This window comes from Perna viridis, chromosome 7 (assembly GCF_037379345.1).
Source record: "Perna viridis isolate PV_CMFRI_1.1 ecotype Kerala chromosome 7, ASM3737934v1, whole genome shotgun sequence".
Taxonomy (NCBI): Eukaryota; Metazoa; Mollusca; class Bivalvia; order Mytilida; family Mytilidae; genus Perna; species Perna viridis.
In genome coordinates this window covers 28,492,713-28,510,520 of record NC_142451.1, presented here as the reverse complement: position 1 = coordinate 28,510,520, position 17,808 = coordinate 28,492,713, and the positions used below count along the sequence as shown (strand labels likewise).

Genomic DNA, 17,808 nt, shown 5'->3' with positions numbered 1-17,808 from the left:
GGGCTAGTCTGATTTTCAACCATGCTAGCTCCCAGAAACAGCCCGTAAGTCGTCTTGTCACAAAGCTCGGGCGTATTATTCCGATAACGAGTCATCACTTAATCCCTAAAACATGGACTACTTATTTCCAAATCTTGAAGGTGTTGAGGGGTGTTGAGAGGTGAAACCACGACCTTCTGCACTCGAGGCCGTAATAAATGAATAACTATAGTATAACATATATCTAAAACGTATCTGTTTTAACTATTTGTGAAGGCAGAATAGCACATGTGAACTAAAAGAAAGGTCTGAAGAAAGAAAAAAATAATTTGTTAAATAATAATAGCTATACAATAATTCATTTCTAAATCGAGTCTCTTTTCGACAGTATAGATTGTTCGGGGTTTTAACAAGTGTTTGTTTTTCACAGGTTCAAAATACATTTAAACTTTTATTAAAGGACTTCCTAAAATGACTGATTTTGACAGATATTCAGTTTATTCTGGATTCGGTTTAGACATGTTTCACTGCTTAAATTAATCCGATTAAATTACCAGAGACTATTTAACAGTCCACAAGAAACTAATAATGTCCGATCATGCTAAGCCTCTATAATAAAAAAAAATCAAAAAGATGACAGCCATGTTTCCATGGTCTGGAATGCATTGATAATAAGAAATGTAATAACAATAGCGTGCACAATTACACAAAATCATTTGTTGGTTTAACTTTTGACAATAAAAAATGAAACGTTGTTGTGTCATCACTTTTTATTAATAAACTATACGAGTAAATTTTGTTCTCCTTGCTTATCTCAAGCCATTCTACTATTCTGACTTAACTGCTGGTTTAAGTTGGTACTTAAATAAAAGTCAATGCTTTCCGACTTCTTAACGGCTTATCAACCTGTGTTTTCTACAACTCCGTCATATCCATACCATAAACTTTATTTTCTGGTCAAAATACTTATATCATACAATTCTATTTAATAAATTTTTGGGTAGAATCGGTTTTGTTTTTTAAGAAATATTATTAAAAACTGTATCTTTTGCAAATCTTAACATTAGATTATTAAAATATCATTTTTAGGCGTGTTAGTGTTTAGTATTTCATCAAAAACATCAAATTTGGTCAAGCCGAGATGTAATAAAACGAAATGGGACTGTTTTCGTATTTAAGGTCATCTCCCACGGTTTCAATTAATTTTAACTTGCACATATTGAAAACCACAAAGATATATACTGTTGAAATAATATATATAGAAAGGTCTGAAAAATTCCCAACGATGTTAGAACTGTCGTTCCCTCCGCAGGACTCGAACTCGTACCGCTGTGACATCTATGGCAACACCGCCTGCACAAAGTCCAGCACCCAAGACCATTCGGCCAGCTAGGCTATATAAAAATATAGCTTTTGCTGGCTGGGTCATTCCTCCTCGTAGGATTAATCTAGGACTGTAACTTAGTACAAGATGTATGGTAGTACGGGACAGTTCATTTAGATGTTATTATGTAGGATAGAGGATCAAATTAATGATGCATGTCACAACAAATCAATATTATACAAACGTCTCAGAATATGACGACTCTATTCGCTACACTGCTCCATCGGATTCAATTGATACAGGAAAGACATGTAAACGTATAGAAAGGTCTGAAAAATTCCAAACGATGTTAGAACTGTCAATATATATATATACTGCTTTAATGGAACACCTTCATACCCAACGTTTTTCACTATGAAAATATATTTCATTCACAACGTTGAGAGGAGCGTAGATTGACGCCCACTATATCGTAATTAGAGAAGTATAAACATTTGTTTCAGTCACTTTGGTTTTTATTCTGTCTGGAAGTATAGAAATAGCATTGACTTGCGTTGGAGGAAGTAATAAAATTGAACTATTTCCGCTAAATTCGATGTGACATGCGGAAAATTGGAAAAAAGTAAAATGAGAAACCGTACATGCTTGAGACATTTGATTTGCGATCAAGCTAATATTAGGCAGCATCTTTTAAAACACCATTATATAACTATCCGTCAAGTCATTGTGTTTTTTTCCAGCATCAAATATCAATACATAAACATATTTTGTTTTCAAATGACAACGAATTTCAACACCGTTTGAAATATGCGGTCATTTCATAACCTTTTCTTAATAAAATTGTTTCTATATAACTGCGAAGAAGGTACTGTTGGACCAACCTCACTTTTTACAATAATGTCCATTTTAACAAGCAGAAAGAATGTATGTTCTAAACTCTAAAAAGTATCTATGACACATGATTACTCATTGTTTGTGTTGATGGTTTGTTGGTACCCATTAAATGGTTGAAATAGCCAAATAAAGACAAAATATATTTACCATTTATAAGGTAAAAAAATCAGTTGTTCAAAGTTCAAGTATAAATATGTAAGAAAGAATTGTATAATCACAATTCTGAAATGCTATGTAAAAATCAAACGAAATAGTTGCCTTATAATACTTCAAAGTTAAGTAGAAATTCATTTGAGGATATTACCGGTTGTTGTGAAACGCTTACAAAAGAGTTTTGAATGAAAGCATTAACCCTATTTGTTTACATTCTACTAAACAATGGTCCTGGTCATGCTTGCCTGTTCAGTATTCATTGTTTTAACTATTTAACTATTGGTTGAGTAAATTTCTTGTTTTACTAAATTAAAATTAAGTTGAGTTGAATATGTATGCGCTAATTTACAAGCTATGAGCTGTTGTTAGGTGACTTATTAGTTTCAATATTCACTTAATACAAAACCTTTGTTAAAAAAAATGTCAATAAAGAGTATATTTTCTACAGCAGTTTGTATTCGAATATGACAAAAATAAATTTCGTAAAGAATTTTAACAATAATTTTTTTTCAACAACTTTACAGCAAGAGAAAATAATTGCCATCAAGTGTTTATATCATGTTTCTCTTACATCAAGCTTTGGACATATGGATTTAAAGCATTAATACACAATGCATAATATATCGGATGTCAGAATAAATTTATTGGGATGTAAAAATGTACAGTAAAACGTCTACATAGAATCTATCCATTACACAGTGATCTGTTACTGTGAATATATAAGCATTTGATTCTGTTTTATTAAAACAACGAAACAGTGTATGTGAAAAATAGATAAAACTAATTTCACATAGTAAATGAGTAGCAGTATAAACATTTGAACTTAATCTTGATTACTGATAAGATTTTACTCTAGTTATATTCACTAAGTAAAGTAGTTAAAACAAACATCTCAAGTTAAATGACAGATTTGCGTAAAATATGTTACTGGAACGTGAAGTCAAACCTGTTCATCTGCCAAATATCACATCAGAAATATATCAAGGTGTTATTTGTTTAGGTTTCCTCAAACTCCTAACAACGTAACAGATAATTTGATCACGACTCACAAAAAATAGTTTATACGTTTGAAAGAAAAATATTAGTAGAAGTGTATTCAATTTTCATTTGTTTATAGGTTGAACAAATCTTTATACTAAATTAACGTGAGAAGAAGAACGCAAGTTCACTTTGATCAAGATAAAGTGAAAAAATGCGATACCATCAACTGTTTACTAATAAAATATAATTTCTACTTGTCTCTTGTATTTTCACCCTTACGAAAATACGACACATCTTAAACAAGAGTGCTTTAACTATATTTTATGGTTTATAGATTAGCTTGTGTAAAACCAATATGACCGTGTAGTTTTATATACAGTATCAATTAATGATTCTGTTGTGACCTAAAATTCGATTAATTCGCTCGATTGGTTGTCAAATGCGCAACAGTTTTATGTTAACAAAGATATTAGTATCACCCATGTAAAGATTTATTAAATAGTTGATCGTGACGAAAGGTTGAGATAATCAAATTGTCTTCGCAAGGATCTTTAGTAGAAATTCTTGTTTGGTTTCAATATCTCTATAGAAGTTATGGATTATATAATTAACAAGGAAGAAATTGTTTTCCGATTTTTAGTTTGGAATAAAGACGCCTGTCACTGATAGTTTTTCTTCTAAGGCGGTTCAGTTTTCAGTTCGACCTGAAAGATATACTTATCTTCTATTGGATTATTACTGTTCTAATGGTAATCGACTGTCGATTTAAGATTTCCCGAAAATTGTCGTATTTCCAAAATTTTTAAGACGCGTATCAAAATATTTTTGTTTTTAAAATTCCGTGTTGCTGAAATTACTTGTATATATCAAAAAGCATATATAGATTTGCTTGATTTAAATGAAAATGTCAACAAACCTGTTGAAATCTAGATTTTCGTCTTCAATGCAAGACATAGCCGAAATTCAGGAACATGAGGAAATCACTTGGAAGGATAAACTAAAAAGGACATTTTCGTCCATCAAAAGACGTTCCAGAGGCAGGAAATCCCAGGAACAGAAACTGAGTGTACCAATTATAAAGGACCACAAACCACTAAGAGCTGTCCGATCTGTTCCAAATTATCCTTATCTTAGGTAAGAGACATTAAGTTTGTACATTTATTTGGGTTAAATGAAGTATGAAGGCAAGATTTGTATCGTTATGTGCATTTCATGATTGTATTAGCATCGCAACATTTGATATAAACTATTGATTTAAAGTTACCGCAGTTTGATCTTAGTTGCACAACAAAGTTATCAAATTTGTTTTTAGTTGTTGGTAAAAGAAAAATAAAAACAAAATTGTCAATAAACAGGTAAATTTTCAGTTCTTTTAATGTGTTAAAATGTTTCTTATTCCATTTCACCTACAAGTAGATTTCTCGTAGATAGACGGATTGAAAATATAAGCTGTACCATTATGTAATCTTTTGTTTTTGCATTCTTATACTTATCCTCATGAAGGTCTATCATTTCACTCGAATAACTGTGTCCGTTTTTCATAATGACGGCAATTTTCATTTCTCCGTCTAATATTTCGTTTCCGTGTTTTATTAAAGGTAAAAAAATAGGTCAAATCACTGTTTACAACTTAAAAAGCTGTAAATTTGACAGCAGTTTCTGTCACCAGATAACATTTTTTTTATTCTGTACTTTAGAACATTTGTTAATAGAAGGAAGATGACTAAAAAATATATGAACACAACCTCATTTAAAAACTGCCTAACCGAATAACCAACTCATTTTTCTCTCCGTAATTGAACGTTTGATAATATCAATGCAATAGAATCATAAAAAAATGTTTTATTACTTTAATTTTGATCTTTTTGTTTTGAAAATACCATGGAAAAAAATTGCTGTCAGAGTTAGTTTTAAACTAACATCCTTAGATATTGTTACAGATACCTTATAAGAAACGAAGCTTAATTTGTTTACAATTTCGGACCATAGATACCGGACTATCGTCAAACATGATTTTGAGATATTTTTGACGGTACTCTTAATCTTGTCTATCTATTTAGTGAATACGTTTTTATCAGTGTAGACAATTGAAGCATCTACGTATTGAATGGAAATTGATTATTTAGTAGGAAGTAAACTTAACCGAGCCACGTAAAAACGTGAAAATTGGTACGCCAAGAAGAATATTTTTTCCACAAATGTGAATACTAGCAAAATATAAGCATAAAAACGTATAGACACAGGCAGTGAAGAGGTATTTCAACCAGGTTCATTGTCCAAACGTGGAACAGGAAATAGGGAGGTTGGAAAAAAGTCATACAAATTTGATAAAAATACAACCTCGTGCATTCCTAATCCCTATCATTATATCGTAAATCATTTAATATTGACTTTTTTACCGTTTCTATTCGTTTTATCTCATGTTAAAACAAATAGTAATATGCTATTAAGATCATACGTAGCATATTTATTACAAGCTCTTGTCTCTTTTTTGTGATAATTAATTTACTTAAGAAATCACCAGGACTCTATACGTTCCTTCTTGTAGGAAGTTTCACAAAAAACTTCCCGAGTCAATTTAATTTTAGAGACGTATCTTATTTATGATCAACATATACATGAGATACTCCGGAATTTCTGTTAATTCAAAATATTGTAAAGATTATGTTTTCCATGATGAATTACCGTTAACTTAGTTTACGATTTTTTATTTTTAATTCTTATTTACACGTACTTAACTTGTGTATTTATGTAGCATTCTTTATAAATATCAGACAGAAGGCGATTCATGCATGTTAAGAACCCACATAATTCTTTTTATGTCTTATTCAGAATCAGTAATAGAACACATAACCAGTCTTAGTAGTTTTCATTTGGATGTTGCACTTTTTAGATAAAATTACAGTCGAACTTCACTCGCTCGAACTCGGATGGCTCGAACACCCGGGTTTTGTCGAACACAATTCAAAGTACCAAAATTTTCTCCTATATAATCAATATAAATAACCTTGGATTTCTCGAACTTCGATTTCTCGAAAACTCGAACTGATAAGTCGGTCCGTTCGGAAATAAATCGTAGAGGATAACCCTGACTAACTCGAACTCGTCAGCCATTTTGTCAGCTTGGGTAATAAAAGGTGAGAAGAATTGAAACCCTATCATTAATCAGTGTCATTTTAGTTAATTACAGGTAATATTCAAGTCATCACTAATTAGGTAGTTTTGATCTTAACATAAAACTGATTGAAGTTCGAGAATGTTTCGAAGTCGGTATGATGAAACCATGAAAGAAAATCGGATGAAAACAAATTATTAACCAATGAACCCGCACTCTGGACGTTTTTAAAAGAAAACACATCATTTTAATGTCCAAAAAACAACATAATCTTCTGAAAGCGAATGAAAAAGATCCACGAATCAACACAACTTCGGAGGAAATAAGCAATTTCTAACGATAAAGTCGAACTCGGACAGGCAACGAAAGAAATCCGGAAATGTACGAACTTCAATTTCTCGAACTCCCGATAACTCGAACACATTTCAATGGTCCCTTGGAGTTCGAGCTACCGAGGTTTGACTGTATATAGATTGTACTTGAAATTAGCACTTTGCAAGAGCTATCGTTCTTGATTTTGTTTCGATTTGGTTGCTTTTAGTAACAGAAGAATGTATGATTTTAGCACAAGTACAGTTCTGAATATGGAAAGGACAACTGTTAAGTAAAAATATAGCATACGTAAATTGAAAACAAAACCTTATATATTCAGTGGATCTTTCTTAATCAAGAATCACTTTGATATGGACAGTGCCTGAATTTTATATGGACTGGTACTCAACAATAGAAGTATTCGGTTGTTTTGTATTATCTAGAACTATTGATACCTCATTTCGAAAACAGAAATATTTGAGGTAATTTATTGTTTTGTTTATATTAGCTTCTTGGATAAGGACGGCGAACTTATCGATAAAGGTTCAATGCCATTAACTTTTACTAAATACACATGTAAGATATTTTTTAAAGACACTGATTCTTGGTGCGATATTAAATCATTGATTCTTGATATGATATTGAATTATTAGTTAATACGTGCTTAAGAAACAACTATGCTTATTTAATTAATATTTCGTATGAAGTTTTATGTTCATGTATTACGCATGAACCCTACACTACCGTTTCGTCAGCTAAAATACTTTTGGCTCCAATGTATTTAAATCAGAATAATAAAGTAGATACGCACTTATACTGCATGTCTGAGCAGTATTACACGATGTCAATCCCATATCTAATAAGTTGCAAACATCACAGTTTACCATAAAAACAAAATAATGTTTGTTTAGCTATTGCAAACCGCCTTTTCTCAAAGGGAGTGTTTGTAATTCGAGTTCAATGTTTTCTACAGTGGATTTAGAAAATGTCGATATCTGATTTTATACGTAGGATTTTCTTCACTTAGATGTCTTGCATGTCAAAATGACTGTCATATGGAAAAGCTATTCAACCATTCCAGTTTGTAAAATAGTATTGATACCTGATTTAAAAAATGTTTACCTTATAATATATTGTATCAAACGTTTAAGCAAGTGTAAACACCACACGTAATACAATATACTGTCTACATTTTTTGGTGCAAATGATATAAGTATTAGGCTGAGATAATTAAAATATCCTATAGGTGTCTTATTTAGAAAGATAAGCAGTACTGAGAATACATAATCATGTGTTATTTTAGTTCTATTCTATACAAGAATCAGGCAGTGGGTGTGTCATAGTAAAAAAAAACAAAAAACAAAAACAAAACAAAAACAAAACAAAAACAAAACAAAAACAAAATAAAAACAAACAAACAAACAAACAAAAAACTAGAAAACATACCAGTCTTTCCATGAATATTTTTGTTTTCAAAATGATATATGAATATGGCATTTATTTCTTTTTAAATTTCAATTTCCTCATCAAATGGAGATAACTCACATTCCCTTTATCATTCTATTATAGTTTTGAACTCGTTTTCTTCACTGTCTGAATATAGCTGAAATATTGCTGCTCGGACGTTAAACCCTCACAAACAAACAACAAACAAACGTTTTCTTCATCCTCTAGAACTCCTATAACAAACGAACTGCCAGTTCGTCTTCAATAGACCTTAAACTATGTATCCATAATGTCAAATTCGTGTGTTATGTTTCTTAGTAGGTTTACAGGTCGTTTTTTTGTTTAATTTTGGCCGAATCTTATATATTCCATCACTTAAGTAGTAGTTCACAAGAGAATTAGGAAGAGTGTGATGACTCCTTAGTTAAACGCAGCATTATCTTAAGAGTAAGAGAACAATATGTTGGAGGAGATTGAGCAATGGGAAAAATAACTGGCTATAAAGTGATCTGTAGCGGAAGTAAAGGATGAGAAATATTCTCAATGTGATTCACCAAAACTGTTTAAGCTGGTTTAACTGATTTTATTTTTTTCTACCAAAAGTTCTTTTTTGAAGTCTTGTGGGTTGTTTTGAAAGTTGACAATTACTGTCTACTTGGTTATTTTCTTCATTTACACGATTTCTCGAAAAAACCAATAGTGAAAGTCTAATTGTTATATGATTTTTTACAGTTTTGATACATATTGCTTAATTTCAAGGAAATGATATTTCTTTATTATTATTGTTGATTGTCTCTAGATTTTGTTCTGTTATGTACAGTGTGTACGTGAATCGTCTTTCTCTCATTTTATAACTTTTTAACAAAATCTTTCCGTTTACCTTGTCTCTGAATTGTCCTTAAGCTTTGATTCTGTGGCCTTTTTAATAATGTTTATATAGCTGTTATGGCATCAGGATCCATTTTAGACTCTGTGTGTAAATGTCTATTATTGAATTTTAATGAGAGGAAAGTTAAAGGAACATACCATATTTGGACATTGTGATGGTTTGAAAGTTAATACAAAAATACGGATAATATCAATATTGCATATTGTGGTATATGTACACTTGGTAAATGAAGGAATCTCTCATCAGCACCATTAATTCCTGGTATTTAGCAAGCTCAATATCCAATACTGAATTTCAAGAAGTACTCAAAACAAATATATCGAACAAGGAAGCAAAATCCAGGCGATAGTAGTTCTACAAAATGCATTACATGAATGATGCCTCAGTAGCTGGGAGGTGTTTAATTTTATGTCACAGCAAACTTTGGTTAATAATCTATGATATAACTCAGGCCGGACAATGATTACTTAAAACATTCAATATATATGTGGCGACATTGCAAGCACCCTTGAACTTGAAAAAGAGACGCTGTTATATATTTACATATTCCATCATTTGATAAAGAATCGACATCCGTTTTTAGTTACTCCAATTAAAATTATGTAATTTATGCTTTAGCAGACCCGGCAATATGACGGTATTCAATTGCTTTATCGATTGTACAATCTGTCGGAAAATATACTATTCATTGATGTAAAAACATTCATTTTTACTATACCTATTTAGACAGAAAAGTAAATTCTTTAACCATTAGTTTAAATGATATGAATTAAGTTGTTTTATTTCGTAAAAAAAATTTCAACGATTCGTTATTAACACAAATCTTTTTTTCTGACAATGTTCATGCCAATCGTACTAGGCCTGTCAGAGCATTTTTCCAAACAAGTACTTTATACGTGACAAAAAATTAAGAAAAACAAGTGTTTCAAAACATTTCGTGGTCTTCCATCACTCAGGTACGCTATAATAGGATTACTGTATATGGTTTTGATAATATGATCAAGTACAAAATGAACAGCAAAACCTGTCTAAACCGTCATCTATTTTGGACCTAACATCTGTTGGGATCCGAGAGAAATACTGTTTTACAAAGATTCAAAATACATTTCAATTAATATATAGGGATTTTAAAATTACTCAGGTTTCGTTTAAGTCAGGTTCAACTGAACGAGAAGTATTACATTTATATTGTATACACGAGTTGCGTCGTCCAGATTCTGAATTTATTTGATAACGTCGAGTAAGAAGTCGAATTGAATCAAATATTAGGGTTCCGTCTTTTCAAACAATAACACAACGACGTGTTCATAAATAAAATTATGTCACAATTATTGTAAGAAAAAGACCAAATCAAGTTTAAGACAACGTTTCATCTCTGTAAACCTAATCTAAAATGCGCATACCAGTGCTCACTGTTGCCTATGATCAAAGCACAAACAAATCAGTTTACGGATGCGCTTTGACAAGACGCCGTTCTTTGAATCTTTGAATCACTTGACATGACTACATCTGCACAGAGTGGTTCATACAACTACATTTGATGAATTATTATACTGATAAATGATCATCACTGTTCGTGCTCTTGATCGATCATTTTTCTTGGTACTTTTCTTTCACTTACTCTGAAAGTGAATTATCGAAACTAGCACTCGTCTGCTCTAGCAAATAAACTTACAACTAATCCGATATGTTAGAACCCCTTTTGTATTTGTTCTCTGTATTTGTACCTAATTTAGGCCGTCTGAACATGATTTTATCTTTCAAGTGGAATAGGGGCAGTAAGTACAACAGAGTGAAAGTTCGTCACGATTTTTCTGCATTGAGTATTTTAAGTCGAAAGTAAATCCGATATAGTGTCACGAAAAGGGAAAAAAATTCGACCGTCGACTTTCTTTTCTGGATATAAACAAGTCATTTACGTTACATAAGACAGATTTATAGACTTGGTTCTAAAACAGTTGAAATCAATTGTAAGAAGACGAGTAATTTTTACACTGATCTGCTGTTATGAACATTGGTTGTTGGTAGCTACTGTTTATGATGTTTTGTTTTAATATATGGGTTTTATTCTAAAACATCCTTTTATTTGAGTGTTGTTGATAAGGTATGAAGTGCATAGATTTTGAATTTGAAGTGTTATATTACCTTTTCAATACGTATTTTCTTCTGCATAGCTGTGTTAAGTAGACAAGCTAATGATGTAAAAACAAACATTTAAATCGGCCTATTTATCTACAGTCCACGGTTACCAATCCATTCCCATCACCATTCAATACAATGAAACTTTCTTAATTCCGAGGATGTAAAGACAAACATACCATTTCATACAGCCTTTGAGTAGTGCTACCTTCCATCATACGCTTTAATCCATCTATTGATTTTTTATCAATACGTTATCACCTATTACATGTTCAACACTCAAATACTATAAAACAACAAAAGTAAAAACACGTGATTGGATTTAAAGAGTACTTAAATATGAGGTGATACTGCGTTGTAATTTGTTTTATTAGACTAACTTCTTTTGAAAAACGACTTTAATCTTGTACTGCACTTGAAGATAATGTTTCGAAGGTACACTTCATTTTTGTGCAACTCATCTGGTTCATTCTATGTTGGTTATTCTTTTTTTAAGTTATGCATTGTAATGTTCTTTATATGATATGGAGAGCAAAATGTAATTTAAAAAAAATTATTTTGGTACGTCATGTGATGCAAGTATAAGAAATCGTTGGAAATGCGAAAGTTAATTTATCTGTTATAGCTTGTTCACCAATGTAAGGTACATATAGTCATTCGTTGTTGGAAAGTGGTATTTCGAGATTTGTTGAGCAATATTTTTACTTGCGTAATGATTCCTTTAAAGTTTGATCGGTATGACAGAAATACTGTTTCTCTGTCGGCAATACTGCTTTAAGCTTTTATGGAATTATGTAATGTTAACATAACTACTTGTAAACATGTGTATCGAATAAAATGAAATAAATGATCAAATGACACTACATCAGTAGAAATTAAACACAATTTGAAGGCACGCTGCATTTTTCCATCAGTTCAAGATCATAAAATCGCTATCGTAAACATGCAAAATGCTAAAGGCGGTTGGATTGTTCTATTTCAAGATTTCTATCGATAAAAATATCTTGCTTAATGTTCAATGCTGAACCCAGCTATATAAGTAAAATACGACATTCTTTCATTATATATTTCTATATAATTACCGATTGTTTAAACTTCACTTGTACTCGAGCGCATACCAATTATTTAATTATTTAATTCTCAGTTTTATCTGAAGAGAAATGTTACTTCAGTTATGTACACGATATTGATAGATATTTTGTTAGAATGTTTTTCAGTAGCACAGAACTCGCAACCGATGAAACACTTGAACACCAATTCCTCTTTTACAGATAGTAAACCTTGACTGAATTTGATTTGACGGCCTTTTTCAGACGCAGTCGGTATAGTTTCGCTTTTTACCCTTTGACCTTAAAGACGTTTTTCCATGGAAACGCAAATCACCTGATCGGAATTCTGTTTCCCTAATGGTCAAATACTGATAACTTAGTTGCGTTCGAAAAAAAAACTGTATCGAAAATTAAAATTGCGTGCAATATTATATTTCTTGAATGAAATGTAGACAATTATAAATAAAAAGAACAAATTTTACTGCGTCAGCTTTTTTATTTTTAAAGATAACACTTGTTTGTAATGTTCTGTTTTGAGCATTTTTTGTCTGCATTTGTTTTAAACTTTCTGCAGGATTTGTTGTTAATGATGCCTATGAATGGTTTCTCCCTAAAACACATGTACCGCACACCGAAATTTGCAATGTTTATATGATTAGTTTATTTGCGCTTGTTGCTTTCAAGAACAAAGTCAGTGGGTCGTCGCAAAATCGAATGACTATGTTTGTGAGTTTGCCTTACGATGCGGATTAGAAACAAATAATATACAGTTATTAAATGGATTGGATGCAATAGACCTGAATATTTGTCCTGAGGTTCTGAAAATGATCAAGTGTTCTATTGCACGAGGCCAACGTGCAGTAGAACACTTGATCATTCTCAGTACCAAAGGACAAATGTTCTGGTCTATTGCATCCAACCCATTTAATAACTGTTTTATTACCTAATTTGTCTATGAGATATAATAAAGAATGGAAATGGGGAATATGTCAAAGAGGCAACCATTCGACCAGGAATTCGCTCCATGTTTACGAATTGACAGACGAGAGTCACATCTACGTTTTTCCACACGAGTTCTTTTTGTGTAAATTCTAATTCAATGAAGCGCTTAAACAAATTTCAACCAATCAAAAGGCTTAGATAAAGGTCATTATGGGGTTAGTGCAAAAGACTCCTCAAGGAGGCTATTGCACCGTGCAATAGTACATCGACAGTGCAATAGATCGCCCTGTCCTGAATAAATTTTAAAATAGAGAAAAATAGGTGTATATTTAATAAACAAGATAAAACCTTATAATTAGGTAATAAATAAGCTTATGTTAAACACGCAAAATTGTTTAGGTCTAGAGAAAAGTACTTAATTTAGAATGAATGTTTTATCGCATCATACAGAACAGAAAGGGAAGTCCGTTATCAGCGATAAAACCGTTGTTATTGGAGTCAATCCCATATACATCTCTTTTGAGTGTCTGTAAAAGATTTTGAATTGCTAAGTTTACATAAATAGTATTATCGTATTATCAATAAATAGTTTATATGAAAACATACGGTATAAACCAACTACGGAAGTTTGCGGTTCGTTTCCGTGTTTTCCAGCCGCATGATAATTGATAAATGTACAAATAAAAGTTATTGACATATAATTTCGAACTGTTTGTAGTTGTTTTATCAGTTAGTGTAAATTAATTTCCATCACCGAACTACCGTTATCATGTCATATTTAGATCTATTGGTTTTATTATTACAGTACTCTCTGCTATGATTTAAGCTTTTTGTTCACTTACAAAAAAAAAAATAAATAATCAAAGCGCAATCGTGGGAACCAAGATTCCAGCGGAAATCAAAGTAATGTATTTCAAGGACAAATACCAGACATGTAAAACAGACATAGACAACAAAGAACATAACATAACCAAACCAAACATAATACATACAAAGTAACAAAAGTAAATTAGAAACTCGCCTAAAAACTGGGAACATGGGCCAGATGCACCGGTTGGGTAAGCGTCCTCTGCTTTTCTATGGATATAGTTAAGGTTCTAGGACGTAAAGTATAAAGTGTCCTTAGTTCGTTTGAAATGAGTGTTTTATCCGACTAAGTAAATTTTAGAATTTTAACATTCAGGTTTGATTGAGCATATTAATAGTTTCACATTATTACAGAGTAGGCGAACAGTCAAATCAAGAAAAAGCTGAACCAGAATTATTTTCTCCGATACAAATTAACATTGCGGGAAACCTCTGGCAAAACTTCAATACTTGCCTTTAGGTAAAAAATGGAACGCACATTTAAACACTGACAAAATATCTGAGAAAAGGATATTTCAATTAGTAAATTTCAGTGAATCTTATTCATATTTAAAACGAAATAATATTTGAAAAGGCTGATTCTTAGCTAGTCGTGTCTCCATTCATTAATTATTTATTCGTTGCAATGTATTTTTTAATTTATTTAAAAAAAGATCATTTTTCATGAGATCGATCACAACAATCGAAGCCTATACGAGTCATTATTTTCGAATGTAACAAAAGCAAATAAAATACTTAAATACCTTTGCTGTTTTGAACGTCAACACTACACGAAATGATCAACTTACACGTATTTGTAATAACAACGTTTGTCCACTATGGAAGCTGTTCAAGTATCTTATCTGTGAAATTCGGATATAACAGCAAAGTCATTATGCTAGTTTTAAAGGTTTATCATTAGCAGTGCTGGTGATAATTTTTTTTTCAAACTTCAAATCACTTGTATTGCTATTCTTCATTTGTCTTTCTTTATTTTATTTAAGGAAGTAGACCTAGGGTAAGGGACACAACTAATAATCATTGGAACGTTTGTATTCAACATTTTACATCAATCCTATGTAAGCATCTAATTCTTGGATTCATTTTATTCTGCTTCAAACAAAAGCTTGAGAGGCTTTGGTGAAATGGAATATAATACAAACATATCACTGATTTCATGAGTTATGTCCCTTACCCTAGTTCTACTTCCATAATATCATTGTTGTAGTATCCATCTTTTTAATGAAAACTGCTATAGATGCCAAGTGAGATGTGATGTATTTTTCAACGCTGTCCTTTTTGATATGTCATTAACTGAGTTCTAATTCTTCTAGGGATAAAAATTGCATTTTAGTTTTCAATTACTTTCTTCCCTTGCTAACAATTGGCAAGAATTAAATGGTGTCAATGTGCCATTTATTAGATGTCATTCAGATCACTTCACTCTGAAAACAAACCAATGATTGGTATATTTGTATTCCAATGATATTGATTGTACAAGTAAAATTAATAAGACTATGCTCAATTCATCTTTTGTTTTACTAGACCAGATTGCACAACACAAGTTAGAATTTGAAGCAGATATAAAAAACTAGATAGATCATAGTACCATGTTTTGATTCAGCGATCAAAACGTCGATAACTACAAGTATTCTAATACGTCCTTACTAAGTGCTATAATTCACACAGCTAATGCCTGAAAAAGTGCGCTTTTTCGTAGGAGTCATGTCTAACCTGTACGAGGGCGAAGTAACAAAGCCGATTACTGTCTATGACATTCACTTTTAAAAGGAGAAAAGTAAACTATATATTTTAATATCCAGATTCGTTTTTTTTTCGTTTTTTACTGTCTATTCTTGTTTACCACCGCACTAGCTAGGTGGGTAGAGTAGTCATGCAGACTTTAAAATTTCCATAAAGTATTTTTATTCGATTCATGTCCGTCAAAAATAAAACTGTTAATTTCTCAAAGGTTAAAGATAAGCTTTGTATAGTTATCCCTATAGTTGTGAGGAGATTGCCCTGGATTGTGATTATTTCATATATACCTGGTCCATGCTCCCGGTTTTTAGTGGAGTCCGAGTTGCTTATTTGCTTTTGTCATTTTGCATGCTTGAGTTTAGTTACTTTATGTTCTTTGTCGTATATGTCTGTTTCCATGTCGGGTATTTGTCCCTGGATTACATTCTTTTGATTACCGCTATAACATTGGTTCCCTTGATTATTTTTTTTATTACCTCTATAACCTTGGTTTCCTTGATTACTCTTTGATTACCGCTATAACCTTGGTTCTCTTGATTACTCTTTGAAAATCGGAGAGCAAATTGAATTCACGAGTTGTTATCTTATTACATAGAGTAGATGCGGGTACGAACTTTACTATAAATCATTTAGCTTTTTTTTAACACAATTTTGTTTTAATGTGAAGTTAGATATATGTTTAACCAGATTTAAATCGTGTTTGCTAAATGAATTGATTCAAACTTGCTCAAAGGATTGTTGCCTCGTTGCAGAAGTTATTACTTGGTTCTTCTCTTCTTCGTTGGTCTTTGATATATGTGTGAATTACTATTTTCAAATAGTACATTAGTGTTTAAAACATCTTTTGACCAATTTGCAATAAATTTGAAAACCTCTAACTTTACAAATAAATTTCCAAAAAAAAAAAAACCGTTGCAAACAAATCTTAGGTAATATTACAATTTTTAAATCAACGGCAAAAATTGTGAACTCATCAATCACTTTTTGTCATGTTTTCATGGCGTCATAAAACTGTCTGTTTCGTTTAAGCTGTTCATAGACTGTTTTATGGTTCGCATGAAAAAAACAACATGAAAATGAAAACTGGGGGAAAATGGGTTATATTCTATTGGATAAATTTTCAATAGCGACACTTATTGAAACAAAACCAAATGTCTTAAGCTGTCTTTCAGTTACCAAAATGTATTGATATTATTCAATGCATTTATTGAACAAGAAGAAAAAAACAGACTCAATTATTGGAGAATATAATATACAAAAAGGTTAACCAGACCGCTGCCTGAACTCAGCAAACAAAGAGACACTGTTTTCATTTAACATGTTGTACTTTCATTGAAAATTAGAACTTTATACTTATTCATTAGCAAGTTATTTCGATGTCTTGTAGCTTATTTTGAGTAAACATGATTTAATAAATACTTCAACAGTGCAGTTATTGAGAACGCGCATTACAGTTACCTTGTCGAGTTCAAATTTATTCGTCTTAAAAACTTTTCATTGAATATACAAGGAAGTATTTTGTTTTTAATTCTGACATCTTGTTACACTAAGCTTTGAACTTAAATCACATGTTAACAACAATTACTTATTATTTTAATATACATGAGGCACACAAAACAAAACAATATAGAAATAGGAAGCCACATCAAACACCGGTGAGTACTAACAAAGTATGTCATTGTAGCCCAATTTTTAATATATATGGAATACAGCATTGTTGTTTTAGGAAGTTCGAATTTTGTTCTACGGCAAATATTGGCGAAAAGAAAAATGATATAGTTCGGTGCAGGCAAGTCTTAATACTAGGTTTGTTTATTCCTTCGGGAATTTATCATCCCGATATGATTGCAACTTAATTTACATCTGTTATTGGAAATATACCAGGTCTTTTTTTTATTATTATTTTTTTTTCATTTTGATGTTTTGAAGCATCATTATATGATTTTTAACTACCCTAATGAGTGAGTCTCAATTATTT

General features: G+C 31.4%; 1 protein-coding gene across 4 annotated transcripts in view; it reads left to right on the top strand.

Moving 5' to 3' along the window:
* LOC148612156 (GTPase-activating Rap/Ran-GAP domain-like protein 3) overlaps positions 1-17,808 on the top strand; it is a 216,886-nt gene that overhangs the window by 94,698 nt on the left and 104,380 nt on the right. Inside the window, exon 1 of one of the 4 annotated variants that reach the window (XM_088593324.1) lies at positions 3,680-4,465. The exons of the other annotated variants lie outside the window; for them this stretch is intronic. Coding sequence (XP_088449450.1) covers positions 4,230-4,465 — 236 coding nt within the window. The 5' untranslated portion in view covers positions 3,680-4,229. Of the gene's footprint in view, positions 1-3,679; positions 4,466-17,808 lie in introns of those variants that run through there. 4 annotated transcript variants of the gene reach the window in all.